General features: G+C 33.1%; 2 protein-coding genes and 1 long non-coding RNA gene across 3 annotated transcripts; 1 reads left to right on the top strand and 2 right to left on the bottom strand.

Moving 5' to 3' along the window:
• Positions 1–2,010: 2,010 nt before the first annotated feature.
• LOC128286755 (uncharacterized) lies at positions 2,011–2,500 on the bottom strand. The gene is made up of 2 exons (XR_008277445.1): positions 2,367–2,500; positions 2,011–2,213 (listed from the first exon to the last, which is right to left on the bottom strand). It is a non-coding gene; the product is annotated as an uncharacterized LOC128286755 (long non-coding RNA).
• A 3,166-nt stretch (positions 2,501–5,666) lies between these two features.
• Positions 5,667–7,600, bottom strand: LOC108462402 (berberine bridge enzyme-like 8). Its single transcript, XM_017762350.2, has one exon. The coding sequence runs from the start codon at positions 7,460–7,462 to the stop codon at positions 5,834–5,836; it is 1,629 nt and encodes a 542-aa protein (XP_017617839.1). The 5' UTR covers positions 7,463–7,600; the 3' UTR covers positions 5,667–5,833.
• Positions 7,601–13,916: 6,316 nt separating this feature from the next.
• LOC108463033 (laccase-17-like) lies at positions 13,917–16,747 on the top strand. The gene is made up of 6 exons (XM_017762975.2): positions 13,917–14,421; positions 14,501–14,652; positions 14,772–15,016; positions 15,108–15,236; positions 15,341–16,303; positions 16,398–16,747. The coding sequence occupies exons 1-6, from the start codon at positions 14,311–14,313 to the stop codon at positions 16,526–16,528; spliced, it is 1,731 nt and encodes a 576-aa protein (XP_017618464.1). The 5' UTR covers positions 13,917–14,310; the 3' UTR covers positions 16,529–16,747.
• The last annotated feature ends 64 nt before the right edge of the window (positions 16,748–16,811 follow it).

Genomic DNA, 16,811 nt, shown 5'->3' with positions numbered 1-16,811 from the left:
TATAAATCAAAGATATTAATCATCTTTGTTAAGATTTGTGGGGTGACTTATGTTTTTTTCCCCACTTTTTTCTTTGACCTATTCAGGTCTAGGCCACCCTATAAATTACAGTGTACAATTTAGTTGCCTTTATATATATATATATATATATATATATTCTTCCTCCAATTTCTCTCTTTTTTATCAATTTTGTTGTTATAATTTCAGGGACCCATTTAGCATGCCAACCTAAAAATTCATCATTTAATGTTTCAAATCTTGATCCAGCTTGAGTAATGTTTCATTGATCACCTAGAAAATGCATGCCATGAAAAGAAAAAATTATGATGAAAAGAAGGTGGTTCTTTGACCTAAATTTATTTATGAGGAGGACCCAAAAGAAAGTGAGAGGAGATGGAAGAAATCAATGCAAGTGAAACACTAAAGCCAAAAAGAAAATCTTTTTGTACCAATTTGTCTTAGCCCACACAATGGACATTTGAGAAGTGATAAGTTCTTATCAATCAATCGGCTACCAAGAAAATTAGTGTAGTTTTCTGATTATTATTTTGAATGATTATACTAGTAAAAAAATCTTAATTTTATCTTTTTTAATAAATAATTATATGTTTGATTGTGGATACGAAATTTGTGAATTATTTAGGTTTTAAGTTATCTAGAAATTCGTATATTTTTAAATTATAAGAGAATATGTGTTTAAGTACATTTGAACTTATACTATCTTTATTATTGCAAAGTTCAAGACTCAATAGAAAATTTTGTGGAATCATTGAGCAATGTAATTCTATTTGTAAGATTTGACGAGAAAGATAAATCATTTAAGGCTTAATTTATTAAACATAATTGATGTGATTGGTTATCTTGAAGGTTGGATTAGTCTGATGATGATGATGGCAGTGCGATTATCGACATTTTATCAAGACAATCTACCTTTAATTTTGATTTTAAAGTTTCCAATGTTGCAATAGTTATTATCAGTTGCATTTCTCTATATATGTTTCAACAGTATTTAAACTCACTTTATTTTGTATTAATAATAATATCAATATCAATTGAGTTAAAATTATCGTAAAAATAATAGAAATTATTATAATAAATTTTAATGAAATAGAAAAATAATTTATTAATAGACAAACTTTTTCATTCCCGAAGTTATTAAAAGAAAAAAAAAGAATGTAATAATAAAACTGTAGATGACTTGTTTTAGTACTGAAAACTTTATGATTCCCAAAGGGCTTTCCCATTTTTTTAGAAACGAATGGTCAGATCAGATCCATTCATTAACCCAGCTGTATTCTTTTCCTTTTGACATTAATACCCTCTTGATTCCCCTATATTTACTACTATCATCCATCAAAACCATAAATAAATTTAACACTGAAAACCATAAAATAAAGTATATATTATCACCATTTTAACTTACTAATATGTCCCTTTTGAGTGGTGGTCCATGACTGGTCAAACCACTAAGTAGCAGGATAATTTGGTCATTTGGATTTCTTTTCGACAGAAACTTTGAGCATAGTGCCCATTTACTTCTGTCTTTCGTTTCTCTTTTACTTCTTCTTCAACCTTTGAAGGGTGAATTTAGATTGACGTTGAATTATGTTAGAGATGAGTTTAGATCGACGAATATATGTTAAGGATGAGTTTAAATCGACGACGAAATATGTTTATCTTACTTTTTTATCTTGTATTTCTTAAATTAAACAAAGAATTTACTGCTAATTTTATAATACAAGTTGATGTACAAAAATAGAATAAAAAATGGCATCTTCACTCACCCATGTTCAAATGTGACTAACTTGAAAAGAAATCAAAATATCATTGAAAAATAATAAAATAATAATGTTCTATGTAAGCAAATTAACACCCAGATCCAAACCAGAACAAAACTTGCATATGAATTTTTTTTTTCTTTTTTACTTTCTTAGATCTCAAAACTATAGAAAAACCTAGAAAAAGAAAAAGGATACAGCAAATATGAAGAAATAAATATGGAGAAACCTATACTTTGATGACGATTCCTTCTAATTTATATTAATATTTTGAAAGCAACAGTCACATTAGAAGAAACCCATAGCTCCTTATATGGAGAGAGATTCAAAGAACAACTCTTTATATACAAGTGTAAATATATACATAGCTTATGATATCCACTTTCTTCTTCTTCTTCCTTCTTGCTTGGATGCCACTGATAAACCTCTAGCTAGCTAAAATTAACTCAGCAAAAAGAAAATGGCAAAAAAAAACCCATCACAAAGGAAGGGTTTTTGGTTCAAGAATCAGTGTAGTCACGCCAGCAAATAAGCATGGTAACACAACGCCTCATGATGTAAAAACGAGCCCTTTGTTCTTTCACTAACCTCGCACATTTCCTTGTGAAAGCACATCTTTTATTAGAAGGGTTCTTGATGATGAATGATGAACGGCTCCTTATTGATGATGCTGATGAAGAAGTTTCTTTCTTTGATAACTTCCATTTCTCATCCAAGTAGAAACTCGGTGGTGGTGAAGTTGAACATGTTGTTGTGAGACTTGAAGCCATTGATGATAAGGTTTTGAAAAAGGATCAATGGAGGCCCTTTTTCTTTCTGGATTCTTTTTTGAGTTCCCTTTTGGAAGCTAAAACAGTGAAGTGGATTGTCGCAGCAATGAAGAGTAAAGGTAGATTCTTTTGTTGGGGGAGGAGGGGGGGCTGAGAGATAATGAGAGAGGAGTGAAGAAATGGAGTGACGGGTGAGTATTTATAATAAGTTAAAAAGGAGATGAAATAGAAAAGGAAGTGGAGAGAGAAAGGTAGCATGTGTGTGTTGCAGTGGGTATCACCTCGGCTTCTTTGCCTCGATAGGCCCACCAAATAGTATATAATTTCTAAACATATAGATTTCAATAAACATGCAAAATATTAAGCTTTTGTAGCATCTAGAGGTGTTAATGAGTTTTGGAATAAGTTTAAATTTTAAAGCTCATATTGGTTGATATATTTGGAGATTAGTTTGATTTTTAGTTGAAATAGTGGTCATAATTTTAGGTACTCGTCCGTTTCAAAGAGTTGATAGATTTTGGAATAAAAATATTAGGCCGATTATTTTGAAGATATTTAGACTATAAAGTTTATTTATTAAAGACTTGAAGATTAATTTCTTGCGACTTAAGGTAGATTACTTGTTGAATAAGAAAAGTCACTTTTTATGGTTTGAGAGTATTGGATTAAATCAAAACTCTTATGGAAGTAGTATCTTGTGTTGATTTTTAACTTTCTTTTTAGAGAAGTGATCATATTATAATTCTTATATAAATAAAACTTAAATACTATATAAACTTAAGTTTTACCTAAGTTAAGGTGAACCAAGAGTTTTGAGAGTTTGATAGAGTACAAATTTGTTGAAGTTAGCAATGTGTATGTGTGTATTATTTTTATAAGCAATCAAGAGAATCTTGAATTGTAAAGTTAAACTTTTGAGAGGGAAGCTTAGAGAGAGAATGATCTAGTTTTTGTACAACGGTGAGGTTGCTAAATTGGTGAGTGTTAGACTAGCGTTAGGACTTAAATCATTGTTTGTATTGTGAGAAAGACAGTGGATTAATGTTCTGGGCAAGGTCCTGAGGTTGAATTGTGTAAACAATCTCGATATTCTTTTTTTTGTTTTCACACTTTTTTTTTTGTGGTTGAAATTTTTACCACAGTTCCAAACACCATTTTAGTCATAGTTTCTTTTTGCCAAGCAAATACCCCCATTTGTTTTCACAATATTTTCAGGAGAGTTTTATTTAAATACCATCTTCAACTCAAATAGAATTTATGTTATTCAAGTTCGGTTGGATAAGAAATTCAATTTTCAAATTTTGTTTACCTCCTTTCATATCCGTAAATTACTAATCCTAGATGTATTTTAAGTTTATCCATATTTATAAAAGAGAAGAAATCTACTTATACAAGTGTAAATGTAACAGCCCAATTTTCTAAAATTTTGAATTCTTAAATTATATTAAGTAAATTGAAATGTTCCAGTGATTAAGTACTTTTGAATGTGTGTTTTTGGTCCCGTGTTTGATTCCGTTCTCTTTAGAATATTTTCTATTAATTTTAAAACTATGTTTAACTTGGTTCATAAGGATTATCCTTAATTTGTGTAAGATTATTGAGAAGAATGAGTTTATTAATTCAGTGGTAAGATGTCAACTTACTTTTAAGTCCCGTGTTTGAATCTTGTGTGAGTAAATTGAAATTATTTATTTTTCTCACGTTAGTTTCTTGTTGCAGCAAAAGAATTTTTCTTTGTTGGTCCCTTAGCCAAAATTTTCTTCTATTCAACTTCTGGAATTCTACTTTTTCTCTCTGTGATCTTGTTTCTCCTTCCTTCGCTCTTCTATCATTTCTCCTTTCATCCGATTTCCATAGTTAGTCAAAGTGTTGATTGTGTTCTTCTTCTTCCTTGTTGTTCCTTGTTACTAGTGATACGTTCTCTGCAAGTACAATTGTATTTTCATTCAGTGTTCGTGAGTTAGGTGGATTTATAATTGGTTTTAATGCCGAGTTTGAACGTTCTTGAATTAAAATTTAAAACTATTAGATTTTATTTAAAATTTAAAATTCTTTCTTTTACAAAATTTTCGAATTTTATTTATCTGTATTGAATTAAAATTATAGTTAAGTTTTATGATTGATACAAATATTAAAATAATTTATTTTATTAATTCAATCTAATTATTTGATTAAAATGTGTTTTAAGAAATAAGAATCTTAAAATTGTTGAATTGAAATCTAGTCAGAGCATTTTAATGAAGAAATAAATATAGTTGATTTTAGATGGAAGTTAATAAGGAGAAAATAAATTTTAATTATATTGATATTTTCTAACATATTATTTATTAAAATAAATATAGTTTCCCAAATTATTGTTTGCAATATAAGATGATTGAGCATGAAATACCAATTTATCAAATTTAATTGTTATTTTTCATTTTAATTTGATAAATTTAATAATAGTTTTCCAATACGTTGATGCATGTTATTGGCAATTAGAATATTATGATTTTTAATGCATATTGTAGAGTAAATCACAGAAAAGGATTGTATTGAAATATAGTATTTTTTATCCATAATTTCTGTCTAACATGAATTTTTAATTTTATTGAGATATCAAAATTATATAATCCATGGTCTCCTTCATCAATGGGGAAATGGAAAGTAAATGTAGACGGTGGCCCGGAACTTGGAATACGGAATAGGTATGGAGAGCGGCCTGATCTGAGGTGCATTAAGCTCGTGGTGTTTGGGATTTAAGGAATATTGGGCTGTGCAATGTTTATGAGGTTGAACTTTGGGGTATTCTTAATGGTCTTGAATAGGCTTGGGAGCATGGCTGTCGTGATTTGCTGTTAGAAATAGATTGTTTGGAATCATTGCATCGTATTAAAGGTACTCTGATAATACATCAATCAGATTCGTATATCACTTATGCCATCTGAGACCTTTTGCGTTAAGAGTGAGATATTAATATTAAGTATGTACATCAAGAATACAATAGGATAGCTGATTGCTTAACAAAAACTGCGAAATGAATGATTATTGGCTTTTACTCTTGGCCTTAACCTCCTGAATTTTGTTTTGCATGTACTACACTAAGATGCTAATAGCTATGGCCAAAAAATGAAGCAAATTGAGCTTAACATGTCGGATTTATTAAGTGTAAGGGGGGTCCAAATAAGTGTGAAACTTTGTAGTACAATAATAGAAGTCCCATGTGATTATTTTCAGTTACAGTATGCATTATATATACTTTATGTGACCTCAAACAAGTGTATATAAACAAAGCAAATCAATGCTTTATTCTAACCTTAATACTGGAATACTTTGCTCATTCCAAAAGAAATTGTGAGGATCAGCTAAAGTCTTCACCCGAACCAGTCTATTGAAATTATGGTTGAAGTATTTCAAACCCCATTGGCTTGCTTCCACATAGCTTGTATTTGGGTAACTGTTCCTCCCCAAATCAAGATCCCTGTAATTGAAATATGCAGCCCTCGGTGCTGTTGAGACATAAGGTTCCATGTACTTGTACAACCTTCTCATCCACCCTATGCGTTTCCCTGTTTCCTCTGCTACATCCCAACTAATCATATATTGTATCCCATATAAATACTCACTTCTATAAGGAAATGGAGTTGCTGAACTCTTTATTTGCTTCATTCTTCCTCCGTAAGGCGTTAATATCAACATCGATGTCTCTTCCTCCGCTACCATTTTAAATAGTCCTTCGAGCCCCATTTTGGGGATTGCTTCCTTTACGTAGTCGGACTTGCCTTTGAACGACTGCGTAGATTGTGTTCCCCTATTGAGTAAAACATCTGCGGATTCTGCAATTGAGTGGCCAGCAAAGTAAAGGACGGATTGGATCCAACTCATTTCAGTGCAGTTTTCTTGAGTTACGCCTAGTTCGGGGAAACTACGTTGTATGGAAGAGAGGAGTCTTTCTGTAGTCCCAAGAAACAAGCAATCGAAGGAAACTTGAACGGTTGGGTTTTGGTTTGAATTCGGATTAGTAACTTGTATAACTGCATGGACGAAAAGGTCATGGTGAAACTTATACGCAATGTTTTGCCACTTCTGGACAAGTTTGGTTGCTCCTTGTTCCAATGTCTTTAAGGTTTTAAAAACGGTTACGGTCGGAGGAACACGAACCAACTTAAGTTTCCATGAGAAAATAACACCAAAGCTAGCTCCTCCACCGCCTCTGATGGCCCAAAACAGATCTTCTCCCATTGATTTCCTGTCAAGAACATTTCCATTAACGTCGATCATCTTGGCGTCGATAACATTGTCGGCTGCTAAACCGTATTTTCTAAATATCGTACCGAATCCACCTCCACTGATGTGTCCCCCCACCCCTACAGTGGGACAACTCCCCGCAGGGAATCCATGGACATTACTTTTGGCAGAAATACTATAATATAATTCACCAAGTGTTGCACCAGCTCCAACCCATGCAAATTCATTTTTTATATCTACCATGACAGACCGGATATGGAAAAGATCTATAACTATAAATGGAACATCAGATATATAAGAGAGGCCTTCATAGTCATGTCCAGCACTTCGAACTCTAACATGCATGTGATGTTCCTTGGAACAGATTATGGTTGCCTGGATATGATTTTCGTTGTAAGGGGTAACCAAGTAACGTGGTTTCGAAGCATTCGAAAACCGTAAGTTCCGTATGGAAGACTGCAATATGGATGAATATTGAGAACTGTTTTGGGTGAAGATAACATCATAAGTTATTTTGGAAGGTGGTAAATGAGATGAAAAGCATTGCTGGAAACTTTGGTCTGTTGAAGAGCAAAACGAGATGCGAAGGAAGAAAAATAATATTGACATCCCGAACTTCGGACTCGTCATCTTCACATCACCATCTTTGAGCTCCCTTTCATAAGCTCGAGTGATTTTTCCGACCATCGTCCGTGACTCAATCCCAAAGTCAGTATATTGCACTGCCACCCAAATATTTATGATGGATTTTAAGAGACGCCGGGAAGATGGATTTTAAGAGAGAATTTATGATGTTTAGGTAATAGAAAAGAAAATTTCAAAGTAAATTGGTTATTTAAGATTTTTAAATATATACTTAAATTGATTATGACATTTAAGAGTGACCATGATTTTGGTTAAGCTAGATAAACCGAATTACTTCCATTAAAATGATTTAAAATGATTTATTGAGTAGGTTTTTATTTTGAATATTCAAATTGTTCAAATTGAATAAATCAATTAAACATTATAGAAACCCAACCCAGTCCAATATTTAAATATCCATTACTTTTATATAAATCAATCCAAAAATAAAATAATTAAACCTAATTAAATTACTTAAATATATATAGACCCATAGATTCTTAAAGTTCATTAAGACGCTGGGAAGATGAATTTGAACATGGAATTTGTGATTTTTATGCATGAGAGAAGAAAATTTCAAAGCAAATTGGTTTTTTCCATGTGAATGTAGGAAGATTCTTAGATATATACCTAAATTGATTATGATACTTAAGAGTGACCAAGATTTTGGTTAAACTAAATAAACTGAGCTAATTTGATTAAAGCAGTTTATTGAATAGGTTTTTGATTTTAAATATTGAAATCGAATAACTCGATTAATCATTATATTCATTATTTTTATATAAATCAATTCAAAAATAAAATAACTAAACCTAATTAAATTACTCAAATATATAGTATATTGTACTGCCACCCACATATTCTTAAAGTTCATTAAGACACTGGGAAGATGGAAGTTGAGATTTTTACGTTAACGAGAGAAGAAATTTTCAAAGCAAATTGGTTATTTCCATGTGAATGTAGGAAGATTCTTAAATATATACCTAAATTGTTTATGACACCTAAGATTAAGCTAAATAAACTGAGCTAATTTGATTAATGCGGTTTATTGAATATATAAGTTTTTATTTTGAATATTTAAATTGAATAACTCGATTAAGCATTATATAAACCCAACTCATTTTGATATTTAAATATCCATTACTTTTATATAAATCTATCCAAAATAAAATAACCAAACCTAATTAAATTACTCAAATAAAAATCAATAACCAAAAATAAAAAATTTCCAACCTATTAATTTAAATTAATTCAATCTAAATATAGAAATATAAAATATCAATTCAAATATTCAAAATTATTCTATTGGGACTAGAGTTTTATCACAATGAGCGGATTAAAAATCAATTGAACCAATTAAACCGATTTTCAATATTTTTTAAATTATTTTCAATTATATTTAACTTTATAAATTTTATAATAATTTATTTAATTCAACCAATTAGTGAAACCAATCAAATTTAAAATCAATATTTTGTGCAATTCAATTTTAAAAACCTTCCAAATTTGTCAAAGTCGTAGCAAAGATGGAATTGATTGGCCGGCTTCACAAGTAAAACAAGGACTTTGAAATTAAATTAAGATGGAATTAGTACCTGGTTTTGTTGCTTGATGGCATTAATTGACCGCCAACACCTGCATGTGCAAAGAATCAAACGTTTTTATCCATGACAATTGAATAGTCTATCCAACTTATTAATGAGCTTAAAATTACATTAAAATTTGTTTTAAGGAGAAGTATCTGCTAGCGCTGACCACATATGACTGGTATCCTATGTAGAAACAAAGATACATACATAAAATGTAAACAAGTAAATATAGCAAACTAGCTGTTGTTTATCAAGGGATGACATACAAGTATTTTAAAAGAAAATATAGTGCAAGTTTCTGTGAAAAAGTCAATTGGCTCATTAGCCAGTCTGCAATTACCCCAGTGGCTAAACATAGAATAATAATGGCTTGGGTCTAAGATTAACAAGAACTAGTAGCATATCTAGAGCCATTCTTTTTTTGTGATTTTATTAAACTTATCAAGTTGACAAATCTGCAAAGGTACTCTTCTATTAGCACTACCTATTATTACTCTTTAACAGGGGATAAAGTGGTTTAACATAGCTAGAACAATTTAATTACAGCCAACTCCATATCAGCTTCAAGTCTCTTTCCAAAGTACTACTATATATTCACTATTTAAGTACTTGCTGCCCTTGGTGAAAAGATAAAAAGTAAAATACAAAACACTACACCAAGATTACAAGAGAACAACACATCTATTGCTAAGGGTAATGACCTTGGTGGATTTTGTGAAGATCATGGTTTCTTCTGTGCTACTACCTCACTATGCCTGGATATATAGCTCGGGAGGTGATGTTCAAAAGCTGGCTGTTAATGAACTTTTTGAGGTTGCATCGAATGAAAGCAAAAGCAGTCCCTTGATATTGTTTGTGAAGGACATAGAGAGTCTAGAAACAAAGATAGAAGAATAGCTAGCTGCAGCAAAAACAAGCATGACAGATCTTGTATCAAGGTTGAATCAAGAAGTCGCACTTAGACAGTTTCGAGAAACAAAGGTCAAGGATTTGGAAGTGGAACTTAAAACCAATAGAGAGTATTGTGATGAAAACATGCAGCAAGCTGTTTTGATTGAAAGAGAAAAATTTACTCAAATACAGTGGAATATCGAGTTAGTTTGGAAGCAATGTTTGGAGATGGAAGTGAAATTAAAGAATGAACAGGATGAAAGGGCACATATTCAGTCATCAAAGTTATTAATCACGGAGAAGAGGCTGCAAAGAGCTAATCTAGAAAATTATGCTGGAGTGGTGAAAGTTTTCTCACCGACGTTTTCCAAGCTAGGGAGAATGACGTGGGAGCTTTTATTTTTATGATAGATATTTTATTATTTCAGTTTATTTCATAATATTTATTTTAAGTATTAGATATATTATAGACGACTAGGGTTATTAAGTAGGTAGGCACCTCCTTCAGTATGTCCTTCACCATGGCATTGGCTTGTAGGCACCTCCTTCAGTATGTCCTTCACCATGGCATTGGCTTTCTCGATAATCCCTTCACTTTCCAAAGCAAATTTTGTACAGACAAAAGAAGTCAGAAATAAATTAGTAGCTTAACATAAAATAGAAAGCAAGATTATATCTTACGACGTTTTCTTTTCCCCCAAAGGATGGGGGGAAGAACACAGTCTGTCCCCTTCAAGAATTGATCAGTCCAATCCTGGACCGTCCCGTAGGGGCCTCCACCTGAGGGAAGGAGAGGCAAAGGGTTAACCACTACTTTCCTTGGTACTGGCCACTTCTGATGGGACCCTATGTTCACTATATGGTTCCAAGGTTCCAGAATCCTCCCTGTTTACATTTGGCTTATGGGAGAATCACAATCGAAGGGATACGACTTAGCTTGAGGCTTCCAACGCCCTGCGGGATCAAACCCTCCCTCATCGAAAAGGCAGTACTTGAATATCTTCCGGAGACTTATGTCTCAAGGAATAAGAAGCAAACCCTCCCGATTAATAATTTTAAACTGTTTTTGGGAGGCAGGATCTCCAATTAGTGAAGGTCTGGAATTGTAAATTGCCTTTGGAGGAAGAAGCGGTTTAGTAGGAAAGTCGAAGTTATTGGTGGGAATCGACCCATATAAACAACGAACAAAAACTGAAAGAGCAAAGAAAATTTGGACAATAAATGTATTACATGGAAAACTCTTTCAAAGAGAATAAAAATCACGAACAAAAGATACATCAACTTAACATTAATGGAGTAAACAAAACGAGAGTACAATAATGAGAATATAATAAACCCAAATCCCGAATATAAAGCTTACACTCAAAGTTCTCACTAAAGGGGTTTCACGAAATTTTTTCAAACTCTCACCAAAACTCAATATGCGACTACATCTTGTCACTTTCAAAGAAAAGCTTTATAACACTACATTTTTAAGATTAGAGGTCTAATCATATTAAAATATCTCTGGAGTAATCAGAGTTTAACTGGAGAAAAAATCCTGCTTAAAGTCTAAAAGGTGGCTGTTAAATAGGAGAACACGTCATGACGTCGCAACATCCCATTCTCCTCATCCCGACGAGCCAATGCTCCTTGTTTTAACTTCGAGCTTGTTTTGACCCTTCTTTGGTTGCTCATTGATTCTTGTCTAATATGTCTACAATGTGTCCTATAAATGAGAGACATACTCCAAAAATCTCCACCTTAACTCGAAATTATCATGCCTCTTTTTCCATGCTCCATCACGGGCTAAACTAGAATTTTGCAGAATGTCAACCATGTAATGCCTCAAAATTCTTGTTTTTGAATTGTCAAAAAATGATCAAAGTGATTAATCTAGTTCAGTGGTTAAGTGTTATGTTTATGTGTGCGAAGTTCTGGGTTCGAATCTTTTTCCTTTACTACTATGAATTTGATCATAAGTATGTGAAAGCACTTAAAGTTCCCTTAAGTGTTTGAATATGGTTGACATGCCAATTAAGTGCTATAGCATGTTTCGAGTTTTGTCAGAGGTTTCGCACATGTTTGTGCTTTATATCGCCTTCAGGCCTTACACTTATGTGCATCTTGGTGTGGTGTAGTTATGCTTTCATGAGCTCATTAGTGTGCTAGAGGAATGTGTTACACTATCTTATAGTTTAGCTGATACATGCACGGATTGGGTGAAATTTATTAAATTCCATTCATCGAAGCTGTCAATTTTCAAGTTTGAGAAATCATCAAACTTACGATGACTTTTTGGATGGGATTCAAACATTTATTGGCTAAGATGTCTTCATGGAAGTCAAAGATATATCTCTTAGTTTTGAAACACACTTTGAAGCACTCGATTTTAAGTTCGGGAGCTCAAGTTATAACTGTTTTAGTGAAAACTATGCGAGTAGAATTTCTGGACGGGATAAAATCAAATCGAATACGTGCTTGCGCGTAAGGCCTTTGTCTAAATGAGATAAGGTTTGGACCAAAAGGTCAAGGACCGAGAGAGAGGATTCCATATTGGTGATGTAGCTAAATGTTTTGATGGTGTTGAAGCACTCGTCTTTCACGCACTTGTTGAAGAGGTAGCCTAAATTTATTATTAGACCAATAAAAAAAGCTCACATCAATATTACCATCAAATTTCAAGCTATTGCTAATATTTGATGACAAAAAAAATTCAAATAATTTAATGTCTAAAAAAAAAATTTAATGACCAAAATAAAATACCAACAATAGTTTAATGAGAATTTGTATACTTTAGGCTAACTAATTTTATTTAAATCAGCAGAAACTCTGAAAAACAATTTGAGTCTCATAATTCATAGACCTACTTGTAAAACTACGAATCAATAAGCAATATTGTAATAATAAACGAAATAAATTTTTCAAAATTCAGACCAAATATTATCACAAATTTAACTTTTAATATTTAAATTTTTTCACTTTTGGACTTTATTTTTTAAAGCTATATTTGAAAAGAGGAGTAAAATTCGATCATTAACCTTTAAAAAAGTTAATTAAATTACTTTTTAACACAAATACCGATTAAAACGTTAAATTTTAAATATGGTACTTTGTATAGTAATTCACGTGTATTTCGGTTATTTTTATAAAATTTCTTATTTTTTGAATATTTGTTTTATACTTTTTAAATTACTTGTTGACGTGGCATATAAAACAAATAGTATCTTACAACATAAAATATACATGAATTACTATGCAAGTTGTTACACCATCATTAAAATTTTAATGTTTTAGTTCACATTTTATTAAAAAACCGATTTAATCCTTTTTGAAAAGTTAATAATAAAATTCATAGAAAATATAAATGCTCATGAATAAATTTAGTCTAATAACAAATTTACCTCTCTAATGTTTACATATTTTATCAATGTGATCCTAAACCTAAAATTTCAACAAATTCAGCTTGAAATTTTTCTAGTCTGAAACAAAATATTTTGCAATACTCAAGAATGTTTGACATTAATATCTCAACGTAAATATAAATATGCCACGATGATCCTTAAAAAACAATGCTGGAGAGAAAACGATTTTCAACTGCTTTCTTTATAAGCCATAAAACAGTCAAGACATTGTTGAAGCTTGTATGATCTTGCTTTAATCTTTGCCTTTTTTTTTTTTTTTTTGGGAGAAAGAGAGTGGTTGGCATGTAAAAGTCCAATTCAGTATTTGACACAATTGAAGCAGTTTGATATCACATTCCCTATATTTGACTCAATCTAATCTTCAGTTTATATATATTCCTTTTGAAGAGAAGATTCATTTTTGTTGCTATTAGTCTGTTTTTGCTTAAAGAGCAGTTGCTTCCTTATTCCTCCATGATCTGTTTCTTCATTAACACTTAATAGGAAATAGCATGGGATCTAACTCTGAAATGACTGCTTGGTGTAAACCCTGAAATTTGCTTTACTACAAAAAAATGGTAGGTAAATGTCAGTGTGATGTTTGGGGCTAATGATATATGATTCCATCAAATGTTACAGAATTGCTTCGTTGGTTCCAAGTTTCACCCATGAAGATAATGTGGGTTTTGTACTATTAACATAGAAATAAGCTCAGAATCACGTCCATTATGGGACATAGCATAACATTCATGTAGTATAGATTTCTTTGTTTAAATATAAAGCTTTGACTTATCTTTGACACCACTCTAAAGTTGTTTCAACAACTGGTCTGGATCATACTGAAGTTTAAAATGAAGCTACGGGTTTCCTTTTTCCTTTTAATTTTAAACTGAGATAGTTTCCGTCATCTAATAAAAAAAAGTACACACCAAACACCCTTTTGCCTTTACCATATAGACACACTTCTGTATTCTTCAATGAATACATACTCAAGGAGTAGTTCATAAGTTCACTCATAGCCGAAGAGAAATCAGACCAAGAAAAAAAAATGGGAGTTTCTCTTCTTCCATCACCAGCATTTCTGGTTTTCTTCTCATTTTTCACTTTCTGTCTACTTGTTGACCCCGTACTTGGGATCACCAGGCACTACAAGTTTGATGTATGTATTATTAATTTGGTATGATTATCAACCAATTATCTGTTTGATTGTAACTTGGTGTACCTTAATCATTTTGTAGGTCAAGTTGCATAATGTGACACGTTTGTGTCAAACAAGGAGCATTATTTCAGTGAATGGACAATTTCCAGGGCCTCGCATTGTAGCAAGGGAGGGTGATCAGCTTCTAATAAAAGTGGTCAACCATGTGCATAACAATGTTTCTATCCACTGGTATTGAAGTTTACCTTGAAAATGACATTCTGTAGAGATTACAAGTTGAATAAATGTTCTCATATGCTTAAAGAGGGAAGTTCTAAATTGAATGCTATGGTGATGTAATTTTGAAACAGGCATGGCATTCGACAGCTTCGAAGTGGGTGGGCAGATGGGCCAGCATATGTGACTCAATGTCCCATACAAACTGGTCAAAGCTACGTTTACAACTTCACCATTGTAGGCCAAAGAGGAACTCTCTTCTGGCACGCCCATATATCATGGCTAAGAGCCACTCTTTACGGTCCCTTTGTCATTCTTCCTAAGCGCGGCGTACCTTACCCTTTTGCTAAGCCTTACAAGGAAGTTCCCATCGTCTTCGGTAATGAAATCATCGATGAACTGATTCATTAAGATTCTACATTTATTTTGCTAACTCAAAATGAAATGAACCCATTTATGATCAATTTCAGGAGAGTGGTTCAATGCAGATCCTGAGGCTGTTATTAGCCAGGCATTCCAGACTGGTGGAGGTCCAAATATCTCTGATGCTTATACCATCAATGGTCTCCCTGGACCACTTTATAACTGCTCAGCCAAAGGTTATAAATAGCTAAAATTTTGTGTTAAACTATATATATACACACACATGCACACATACATTACAGAGCTATGGGATTCACTTGCGGACTAATAACTTTGACAGATACATTCAAGCTGAAGGTGAAGCCTGGCAAAACTTACCTTCTGCGTTTAATCAATGTGGCACTCAACGATGAGCTCTTCTTCGGTATAGCAAATCACACACTAACTGCTGTTAATGTCGATGCCATTTTTGTTAAACCATTTGAGACTGAAACACTTCTCATCACCCCTGGTCAAACTACAAATGTGATCCTTAAGACTAAACCAAGCTATCCAAATGCCACTTTCTTCATGACTGCTAGACCTTATGTGACAGGCCAAGGAACATTTGATAATTCAACTGTTGCCGGTATTTTAGAATACGAGTCACCACCCAACAGCCTTCATTCGAGCAAAATGTTTCCCTTGTTTAAACCAATTCTACCTGCTTTGAATGACACTTCCTTTGCTACAAATTTCGCGAGTAGACTCCGTAGCTTGGCCAGTGCTCAATATCCTGCCAATGTGCCTCAGAAGGTCGATAAGCATTTTTTCTTCACAGTTGGTCTTGGAACCAGCCCATGCCAGCATAACCAAACCTGCCAAGGACCTAATGGAACCAAGTTTGCAGCTTCAGTGAATAATATATCGTTTACAATGCCGACTACAGCACTACTCCAGGCCCATTTCTTCGGCCAATCTAACGGAGTTTACACCCCTGATTTTCCTGGCACTCCGACAATTCCCTTTAACTATACAGGCACACCACCTGACAATACTGTGGTAATAAACGGAACAAAGGTAGTAGTGCTTCCTTTTAACACTTCCGTGGAGCTAGTTATGCAGGACACGAACATTCTTGGAGCTGAAAGCCACCCTCTTCATCTACATGGCTTCAATTTCTTCGTTGTCGGCCAGGGTTTTGGCAACTTTGATCCAAATAAGGACCCTGCAAAGTTCAACCTGATTGATCCTATTGAAAGGAACAGTGTTGGTGTGCCATCAGGAGGTTGGGTTGCAATTCGTTTTCTAGCAGACAATCCAGGTAAATGACATGTTTAACACCAATTAGGTTCATCAAATCCTTGCTTTTGAGTTGATGATGATGACCAATGACAGCAAGAACCACATGCTTGCAGGGGTATGGTTCATGCATTGCCATCTAGAAGTGCACACCAGTTGGGGCTTGAAGATGGCTTGGATTGTCTTGGATGGTGAACTTCCTACTCAGAAATTGTTGCCTCCTCCAGCAGATCCTCCGAAATGTTGATCTCTTTGGTTCATTTAGACCAAAAACCTACCTGGATTCTTTTTATTTCAACTATTTTGATTTATTGAATTTTTTTTTTGCATTGGCCTATCATTGTTCCAAATTTGTTTTCTTTATTCTTGCGGAGTTACGATAGTAAGCGAGCTTTATTTTGTAACGTGTACAAATTTCAATACAAGGAAGTCTCAATAATATATCGGCATCCTTTTGTTCATTCAATGTTAGCCTTTGAAGCATATATGCATATTATGCAACTCCTTCATAGTAAATTTACTGCTTTTTT

Source organism: Gossypium arboreum, chromosome 13, assembly GCF_025698485.1.
Source record: "Gossypium arboreum isolate Shixiya-1 chromosome 13, ASM2569848v2, whole genome shotgun sequence".
NCBI lineage: Eukaryota > Viridiplantae > Streptophyta > Magnoliopsida > Malvales > Malvaceae > Gossypium > Gossypium arboreum.
This window is presented reverse-complemented; position numbering and strand designations above follow the sequence as displayed.